The 10,398-nt window shown below is 44.7% G+C and overlaps 1 protein-coding gene across 1 annotated transcript in view; it reads right to left on the reverse strand.

Moving 5' to 3' along the window:
- The window catches only part of CIZ1 (CDKN1A interacting zinc finger protein 1), a 17,083-nt gene extending 6,972 nt beyond the window's left edge, over nucleotides 1-10,111 (reverse strand). Inside the window, exons 1-8 of the mRNA XM_010133456.1 lie at nucleotides 9,976-10,111; nucleotides 7,374-7,540; nucleotides 6,206-6,341; nucleotides 5,250-5,310; nucleotides 2,312-2,391; nucleotides 1,855-1,934; nucleotides 643-825; nucleotides 160-290 (exon numbers count right to left, since the gene is read on the reverse strand). Of these exons, the coding sequence (XP_010131758.1) occupies nucleotides 160-290; nucleotides 643-825; nucleotides 1,855-1,934; nucleotides 2,312-2,391; nucleotides 5,250-5,310; nucleotides 6,206-6,341; nucleotides 7,374-7,540; nucleotides 9,976-10,111 (974 nt within the window). The remainder of the gene's footprint in view (nucleotides 1-159; nucleotides 291-642; nucleotides 826-1,854; nucleotides 1,935-2,311; nucleotides 2,392-5,249; nucleotides 5,311-6,205; nucleotides 6,342-7,373; nucleotides 7,541-9,975) is intronic.
- Nucleotides 10,112-10,398: the final 287 nt, after the last annotated feature.

The raw sequence follows: 10,398 nt of genomic DNA on the forward strand, positions 1-10,398 counted from the left end.
CAGCAGGAAGAAAGTTACCTGAAGGAGATTAAGGCCCGTGAAACCAGAGGGGTTTTGTTCCTTACCTAGAAGACAGGGGCACCCTGGTGCAGTGAGGAGTTTTAGAACCTGTGTACGTCCACATTCAGATTGAGTTTTCTAGCACAGCCCAACACTTACCCATCTTTTTCTGCTAGCACCTTCTGCTCCTTCACCATGGGCAGCAGTGAAACAAAACAAACATTGCTCATGTGCTGAATCTCCCCAAGTCGCTGCTGGTGCTGAATTCCAGCCATATGGGATTGGAAATTCTGAGAGAGAGGTTTGGAGAAAAATCCATTTAAATGCATTCAAAATACAGAAAATAATAGGTATGAGCTACACATTGCATTCTGTTGACTGCTGTTTAACAATGAAATGGTATAAAAGCTTAAGAGCACGGCTGCCTGTGGATCCACCCACATTCGCTCTCTAGCAGGTTGATTGCCAGCTCTTCAGCAGAGGTTTATTTTATCTGCATGCTTGTCATCATTTCTCATGTTCCTCGTTCCTGAAGCATAAGCTCTTGTTAACCAATCTCCCACTGCACCTCCCCATAGCAGTCGCCCATCTAATTCACTTCTCTTGACCACCCATATCCCAGTCAGACCTGTGGATTTTTACCTGCTGACTGCAGCAGTTGGTCTTGCAGATGTAACAGTAGAATTTAAGGACTGATTCAGGGTTGGGATCAGCTGTGCCCACCTCACAGGTCCAGTGCCCCGGTTTCAGAGCAGTTGTGCTGATAGCTCTGCTCTCACTGCTCTGCTGGATAGTCACTTTCAGTGAACCTCCAGAGCTCAACACCTGCCAAGAGGAGTCAAGATTAAGTCCAATCTCTCAGTAGAAGACATTAAAAATTACATCTGCTTTTCATAAGCAACCTAAGCTCTCTACCCACTATGAAAATGCATTTAAGCTTGAATCCACAGGAGGCTGATCACAAAGACTCTCACACGCACTCCTCCCAACACTGCTAAATCAGCTATCCCTGTGTCCTAGTACCAGGCCCGTTAGCACAGATGGTTGTTCCTGCAGCCCCTGTAGACACTGTGAGATCCAGCCTCGGGAGACTGGAGCAACAGACAGTGCATTGTTAGGGACACGACGATCAGCTCGTGCTTCTCCACGGCAGAACTGAAGGCAGCTCAGCACCACACCTGATGGAGGAAGGAACTCCAACAAGGGCAGGACGACACCTCTGATCACATCGACTAATGTCTCCAATTATGGAAGACTATGAAGTCTGATTCACACCATGGGTTAAATCTTTGCTTACAGATTTACACAGCATCAGAACCTTTAGCATGCAGGCAATGCTCAAAAAGACTCACAGATGGCTTCACCTGTCCAAGTTTTCCAAGCTGCCTTTCAAGTCCACATACTCCCATTATCTGCTCACACCTGCTGTGACAGCAGGTCCCACAGCATCTACCTGCGGGACTACCATCACCTGAATTTTTTCACATCCGCTCTTCAGCAACATAAAGGATGTATTTAGCTGAGGCCCTCAATACATGTATTTTTCAGTGGCTCTTTCAATTCAACTTTTCATCTTCCCAGATGAATACTGAAACCTTAACGAACCCCAGCATCCACAATCAGCCAGCAGCAGGCAAGGTGCAGGCTAGCAGAGGTACAAAAGCAGCAAATCAGAGCAGACTGCGCACTAATTGCAGACATATTATGCCTTATTGCCAGGGACAACAGCTTACAGCAGGAGACAGAGCTCCAGACGTGGGTGCCATCTGGTTCCCAGTGGCAACGGGCTTCTCTGGGATGGAGGGGGAGGTTGCGTGTTCTGCACCGCCCCTGCATGGAGTGGTGTCTACTCACCTCAGGAGCCTTTGGTTCCTCAGAGAATTTCCTCTCTTTAGAGAGATCTCCAGCTGTGTACTCCTTTGCATTGTCTGTACCTAGGAAGAGAGAGTTCTTTAAGCTGCCTTAAATCAAAATAGCGCTGATAGAAAAAACAAAGCAGCAGGTGGATGAAGTCAGGGAGCTTTCCTCACGGTGCTGTTGGCCATATGCCCAGTTCACCAACTTTTCTCCAAAGAAATCCTTATTAAAGAGGGAAACTTCCCATCATTTGCATTTGGCAGGCAACAGGTTTTGGCGGGGGTCTATGTTTGGATTTGGTTCCCAGATTTTCTCCTCTTTTCCCCATCCTGTATGACTGGAGGAAGGACATTTCTGACAAGACCCACAGGACATACATACAGATGCAGATCTACAGGTGCTGTTCCAACAAGGAGTGCCTGCAAAGTGCGTATCACAGTACTCAGCCACTCACCATCAGCTTGGACACGGGTACTTGACTCTCCTGCTTCCTTCCTCTCTGTGGCATCCTCTAATGCAGACTCCTCAGTCACACTTCAAGAATATCAAGAAAATAACCTTATTTGCCATGTTACAGACAAAGAGATTCAGAAGACACACTAAGGCACAGGCTGGGGTTTAAGCTACCGCACTCTCTACTAAACCCCCAAATCAATAAGCTACTTGGAAGTGATATTTCAGGCAAGGATTTGGCAGAAATAAATACAAACATGTAGAGTGTTTCTAGAACAGATTCAGAAACAGCAGCTAAATAATCTGGACAAGGTTACAACTGATTTTTTGGATCACTGCCCTCTCCTGCAAGAGGCCTGCGGGGAACTAAGGTCACACAGGAAATAGTAAGAGCTCTGAAAGAGCTCCTGCTTTGGCTGGTGACCTGCAGGGAAGCTGCAATACCTGGACAGTACTCCGGGCTGCTCTGTGCAAGAGGGAACGAAGACCTGTCAGAACTGAATGGGTTCTCGGTGGCGTCTTACAGGGATTTCAGCACAACTGCCTGCTCTATTTGTAACCATCGCGTTTCATTCCAGAGTCCCTACAGTTCTGCTGGTGGGGGAAGTGGAACTGTACAAGATGCAAACCAAGAGGACTGTGCTTTGTTTTATTTGGTATTTTATTTGGTACTGGTGATTTGCTAAGGAGAAAAAAGACCCCGAGGGGAGTGCTGAGAATAAACAGTTGACTGCCAGAAGGCACAAAGTATGCTTTGCTTTACAATATCTTTCTCCATTCCCCCATTTTTCCATCATGGCTAACACTTTTCACCATGGCTTGAATGTCTTTTTTCTCAGGCCAGCTCAGTATCCCACCCACCAGTGTCCTCCTGCCAACAGGGAGCAGCACGTTCCACACAAGCAAGAACGCAGACTGTGCAGGTACTGCATCCAGTGATCCAAACACACGAGTGCCGCATAACTTATCAGATTGATAAGTGATAATGTAACTGGGTTACATGGCTATAAATATGCAGCAGGGCTTGGGCAGTGCAAACATGAAGAAAACAAGAGTGGCTGGCATTAACATTATTTGTCAAGTGCTGCCAGCAGGCTCAATGCTACACCACACACAGATGGTGACAGCGCTCAGGGGCAAGGACTTGCAGTCTACACTGCAAATCTAAGGAGCAGTCTAGAGGAGCAAAAGCCATCACGAGCATGATCTAAGGAGGAAATGCTATTACATGGATACTTGTCAGGCCATGCTAGAAGAAGTGGGTGTTCAAGGAGGATTTGAAGATGATGAGTGCTTTCTGCACTGGAATGAGGATGTTGTTCCAGGCATACAGATGGTACATAGGAGAAAAGGCAGAAGTGGGAAAAACCTGAAATGAAGAAGGAGGATGGTATTCCTGGCCAAAGGGAAATGGAACAACGAAGCACGAAACAGAAGTTTGTGACATGGATGGGGGGGGGATGCCCTTCTCATCTGTGAAGGGCAATACGAAAACAGTAAGCTTTTTTTTTCAGAGATCCATCATCTGCTCCTTGGAAGTAAACAGAAACACTTCAAAAAAAAAAAAAAAGCAGCTAAGGAATGATTTACTCTAAGTAAATACCAGCCATAATATATGCATCAAATCTGGCAGTGCCTCACTCCTGCTTAGGAAAGGATTTTCCTAATAGCAGGCTTGCTGCAGTGAGAGCTGTCATTCCTCAGACTTGATTCTTTTTTCAGTGTATGTAACTGGACTTTGATTAATACCCTACTAAATATTAATGTAATTAAAATTAAATTAGCTTTGGCAAACAGATTACCAAAGCATACACTCAAACGCATTCGACTTAGCTTTAATTGAATTTATTCCCTTTCTTGCTTATCAAGAGTCCATAACTCGCGATGGTCCCTGCTCACGTAATATTTATCATTCTTTAACGTTTTACATGATCAAGGTAATATCTGGACATCAAAGTAATCCCGCAATAGTCTCCCTAAAGCTAGCCATTAATCTCTAATTTACAGATGGGAAACAGAGAGGTGAAGAAATTTGTGCGAAACCACACAGCAAATTGTTAACAGGGAAGATAAGAGGACCCAGGAGTCCTGACTCATAGTCATTAACATATGTTGGAGAATTCTCAAATCAATGCCTCCAGAAATCTGTATTCACTCCCTCCTCTTCTCCCTCCACACCAACTAACAGTGACAGCTCTGGGAGAGGTACAGAGCCGGCGCAGATGGCACCAGGAGCTCCGTGATGTGCCTTCCCACTAGATGGCAATACAGCCTCGTCTGTCCCCTCCTGCACCCCTCGGGGAGGCAGGGAGTGCCAAGACGGGCCTGCCACAGCCAGCCCACCGGCCACTGCCCATCCTTCGAGGATAATAGGATTGCCTTTGTCTATTTTTACCCAACAGACAGGGGTACTGGCAAGACAATCTTTGCAGAGGGATACAGAACTCGACACTCACAGATACAGGCTTGGATACTAGGCAGTATTGATTCCCTGCCCTTTCTCACTCCTCAAAATAATCTACCCTCTCCTACACCTACTGTCACCTAACATATTCCAAAGCTTTTCCTCTCTGCTGATACATGGCTGCTCATCTCCCTTTTTGACATTTAGGGAAAAAAATTAGAGAAACATATGAGAATAGAAAAGAACATCTCTGCTTCTTATGAGAATCCTGGCAAGAGAACACATGGGCAAACTCTTGCTTTGTCGCACATTTACATGAGCTGCATCTCCTATTTCTCATTCCCATAGCAGAGACCCTGCAACACCCTGGAACTCAGAAAGCATCATGAGATTTTTCTGAATTGTTCACAAGCATCTGAAATACCTCCTACATGCTACACATCAGGCCAGTACCGTGCAGCCCTAATTATTAGAAAATGAAATTAGACAACATTCTAAACGCAGTAACTATTTCAGTACCCCATTCAATAAATACCTCTTCAGTCTTTTTGCTGCAGGCTCAGTGTTCAACACAGATTCTGTTGGAATTCTTGGCTCTGAAGGAACACAGAAGGAGATCTCCTTAGCAAAGCAGACCATGCCACCTTGAGCATGATCCCTAACTGAATGGCCAATGCAAATAAAGCACTGTTAGAGCAAATACTGCCACACACTTGAATTTGAGAATTGTAGTGACAAGGCTAGAGAATGACCTAAGAGATTTGAGTTTTATTGCAGATGTCACTGTATGAGGTGTGTCCAGAAAGAAATCTGTTTATGTCTACTGAGTGGGTCTTAGTCCTATACCTATGTGACCGGAGCCCAGATCGTAGGAAAGTTAGTATCAGCCAAAGTGGCATAGCTACTGGACAGCAGCCACTTCATCAGGCAATTTTCACCACTGCATATACACTGGTCACCACCTCACCGAGCGCCTGCATTTTTAGTCAGGCACTCTCCAGTCAGAAATACCTCATCTGTACTGTATCCGACACGATCAGAGATTCAGTGCCAGCACTTGCTGTTCTGACAACTGGAGTACAAGCACTTTTTCAGCTCATGTCTTCCTTAGCATCTTGATTGCAACTGGTTCTGCTTCATGTGTTTGATTCCATAAGATGTTGATTCAGCATGGGTAAGGCAACATGGAAGCTTTCACTTCAAATCAGTTTTCTTCCCCCATCTTAAATGGGGCTCACTGACAAAAGTGATTTCTGAGAGGCTTCCATGCAAGAGATAGGAGCTAGCTTATGAAAACCAAAAATATCCAGGAAAAGAAACTGGATATACAAAGCACACAGCAGTGGGCTGTCACAGGCAGTTAAAGTATTTACAATTAGAGAGAAATGAGGCTCACTGAGACTAAAGCCATCTCCAGTCTTTGCAGCAGGAAGAGCCAAGAGAGGTTTATAATGTCTAGAAGCATTAGTTCCACTACAGGCTCCCCCTTACCTGTGGATGGCGAGGAGTTGTTCTGCTCTGACCCTGCTTGCACTCCCTCTGGGATGTCCATTTTCTCATCACCCTGTGTCTGAGATGAAGAACCAGGATCTAGTTCCCGCTTCCTGTCAGGGACCCTCTGGAAGTCCTGCAATGGGCAGAGAGTCACTGCCAGCTCTCGGTCCTTCCTCAAACCCAACACGCTGCCCAAGGCACCAGAGTTTTACTGTGGGGCAGGAAACAGGAATTCCAGCGCAGGGTAACGGAGGGGAGTGGATGGTTTACAGTGGACTGCCTTACTGCAGGCAAGTTCCGTGGTTAAACAGAAAAAGGCACTTTGATTCCACAGGCAGCCCAGGACATTCCTCCAGTGCTTTAAGTAGCAATTGTAGGAGACCCGGCTGTTGCAGAGAGTACAGTCACTTTGGAGGGACTCTGGCAAGAGGTGCGTGGGCAGGGGAGAAGAATAGTCCAAAACAATCCCCCTTCCTTTTGACTCTGGAGAAAGGACAGTCCAAGAGTGGAAGTCTACCTTATCCACCACCTCTTTTTGACAGAACGGGATGAAATATGCAAAAGCTAGTCTAAAATGAGGGAAGTGCTGGACAATTAATCCAAGAACCATTTCCAGGATACAAAAGAGGTCTTAATGATGGAAAGTGAGAAAGGTTTTTATTTTAAAAAATATTGTAAATTCGACAAAATCCACAGGAACAAATATGATCCTGATCTTAAAAAAAGGGAAAACAGCCCAAAGGGGCAGAGTGACATGTAGAAGTGACATGCAGAGTGACAGGTAGAAGTCACTGGGAACAATCTGCTTTGGAAGGCTAATGGGGCAAAACTCTGGCCTCTGTGAAGGATTTCTTCTATTGTAATTACTTCAAAGCTGGAACTTCTAAAGAGTCCTTTTATGTTTTAGGTTTAAACAGTTCCGGTATGAGGAATTTAGTCTCTTGGGCAAGAAGTGACAAGAAACCTTTGCATCATAAATGTAAATATGGACCCCAAGAACCTTGGGGATGTGCTTATTTCTGCATTTCTGTGTCACCAGCATGGTGCAAAACAGTTTTCATTGTAAGGTTCTCTCCCTTCTCTTTTGCTCTCCATCTACAATACCGTCAACTGCAAGTACAAAAGGAGCACCAAGCTCCCAAACAGTTGGAAACCACAAGCCCACCTTGCGAAAGGTCCGGTTCTGCCGCTGGAAGGGAAGGCTGGGGAAGCCCAGCCGAGTTGGCTTTAAGGAGACCCCAACAGGTGGTGGCCCCAGGAGGGAATGCCTTGTAGCCTGAGGGAAAAACTGCTGCAGTGCTGGCGCTGTCATGTTAAATCCACGCAGGTTTCCTATAAATGCAAACACACAATATATCACCACCCTGCAGTGCACAAAGGAGAGCGAGAATCTTCCACCTGTATGAGCAGCAGGTAGAGGGGAAGGGCTCCTCTGCGCAGGAGCCTGTATTTGACTGGGCACTGGGCAGGTGCTCAATGCCCTATCCTCTGCAGCCCCCACACACCAGATTTTGATGCATTAGCAACTATTACTGTGTATCAGGCTATTTAATTATAATTGTCACTGCAGGCTAAGATCATTAGAGCAATTATTTGATCTGAGCACACTGGCGCTTGTGTTTGCAACTACAAAAATTCTCTGTAAAAAAGGAAAATTCATCCCACATTTGTGCAGCTGGCAGCTCACACCATAGTATGGATGCTGTTCAACACAAACCAGCACAGCGTTTCATTTAAAACAACACTGGACTTTTCAAACAAAAGCTTCACAGTCCTCTCTGCCACCTGGTTGTCATGCGAACTCAACATGTCAACCTAAACTCCGACATTTGAGGCTCTGCCATTTCCCGTTATAATGCTCTGCTTTCTGAACAGCTCTTTTCATCATCCACAGACTATTAACTAAGTCTCCCCAGTTTCTTACGAAGGCAGTCCTTGCTATCTCCACCTCAGGGGTGAGAGAATGGAAGCGCCAGATGCCTCAGCTACACCCTCGGAAGCTGTCCACCATTCTGGGAACCTGGACTTGGATTGCAATTCTTTAATCTCTCACTTGAGTTAGTGCCTGCTTTGGCTTTTTAGCAGCTGTCAAAACAGGGCAGCAAAGTTTGGAGACAGGCACCCAAAATCTGAATAACCAAGCTACAAAAGCCCGCAACACGATAGGAAGAACTCGCTCATGTCTGTCCTCAAGAGTAATCTAATCTCTTATTACTTTACCATAAATAATGTGTTACTGTAAAATTACATAGCTGTGTTAAAAAAAATCTGTAAGGCAAGAAATCATCTTCTCTCGGTTTAGTACCCTTAAAGAACCACACATCCATTTCAACCTGAAGTATTTATCTTTTCCTTTTCCCATTGCTGAAGCCACATACAGTCAATAAATTATTTATGCTGATGTTTCCTGAGTAGAGAAATACTACAGCACCAGATGTTCTTACACGTAACCCAAACCTGAGGGACCAAAAATCTCCCGATTCCTAAGACGGGCCATGCTGAAGGTTGCAACCATATTATGTTTGAAAGACAAGCCACAACTCAGCTCAGCATGTAAAGGGGAAGGGGAACAGTGCTAAGACAAAGTGCATGCGGAGTGTTCATTAACATATCTTATCCTGCTCTCGTATTTAATCTGCCTCAGGCCCTTGGCGCACTAGTTAAATACAATTTCTCAGTAAGAGGTTTTGCTTTAGGGAAAAGGTCAGCCCACGCTAACATCAAATGTATCCAAAAGGAGCACGGCTGACTACAGCAGAGTCAGACTTTTTTCCTGACACAAATATATACACTGATCTTCAGAGCGTGGCTTGTCCTTTTTCACTGCCAGCTTCCCTACAACCTCAGAGAGATCTGTAGAGAGCCACTGGAGTCACTAGAGAGCCCTCCCGCTAAATGGGCAAGAGAGAACAAAAGGAGAGTTAATGACATACAGAATAAATCTATTGTCTTCACATCTGGGCATGATTCACAGGCGAGATGAAAATTGCAGGCATTAATCTAAACTAGGCACGTTAAAACTATCCCAGGTACTGACTGTGTTGAAAAGAGCTGTCAGGTTAAGACATGAGCAAAAATAAAAACAGAGCTTTATTCATAATATCTTCATGCTAGCAATGCTATTATTAAGGCAGCTTCATAAATTCATTTTGAAAACATCACACCTGACAAAAAAAAAAAATTCCACTTGTGGAAACCCAGAGATAGAAGAGCAGTGATATTATCCACCACACAAATGACAGTCATTTCAGGGAATCAAAATTACACAAGACAGTTGAAACCCAAACCATTTTCCACCACTGTATACTTTATTTGTTTGTACCACACTAAGTTTGGACAAAGAGAAGCATTTACTGCAAACAAGGTTAGTGTGTACATAACACACAATGAAATAAATAGTTTCAACCTTCCAACCAAGTAAGACAAACAAGTAATAAAAATCTGGAATATTTTATTTAAATATCTTGATGAAAAATACTTGTTCCAACAAGTCTAGGAGGAAAAGCACGTATTTGGCATCTAACCTGACACCTTCTAGTGCTATTTCTGGCTGTGAACAGTTGGGCACGTGGGATTTTCAACAACTGAAGAACCTCTGTGATGTGGACTATGGACAGATTTGATGAGAAATAAATTAAAAAAAAGACAACAAATGGAACTGCCAAATACAAGGACTGCAATGGTTCAGCAAGAAATAGCCATGCTATGGTTTCAGTCCATGAAGGATGATTAAATAACCCAGTAAGCGTCTCCCTTAACGACAGTACCTTGCATCTGCTGCATGAGTAAGGCCCGCTGAAGCATAGGATTGGCATTGAGCAGCGATGGTTGATTTGTTGCCCGTAAGCTCAGCATCTGTTGCTGTTGCGGTGGTGGCAAACCCCTGGAAAAGAAGGCATTCATCGTAAGAACCCAATAAAACCGCACCCTGCAACTCCGGAGACCTAGCAAGTCTAAAACAGAGGAGCCAAGAACAGCTGAAATGCTGATATACGTGCATCAAAAGATACCATACACCGGCACTGTATCCTCTTTCTTCCACTCTCCTGGAATTTCCAAAGCTGACAGATTGTCTATCAAGGAATTTGAGGTCAGAGATAACTCCTTAGCACCAAGCCCACATAAAGCCTGTCAAGCAGCATAAAAAAAGCCCAGGAGCTGACTGCAGTTCTACAGATTTATGCAGCGCT

The sequence above is a fragment of the Buceros rhinoceros genome, unplaced genomic scaffold (genome assembly GCF_000710305.1).
Source record: "Buceros rhinoceros silvestris isolate BGI_N320 unplaced genomic scaffold, ASM71030v1 scaffold28093, whole genome shotgun sequence".
Lineage (NCBI taxonomy): Eukaryota > Metazoa > Chordata > Aves > Bucerotiformes > Bucerotidae > Buceros > Buceros rhinoceros.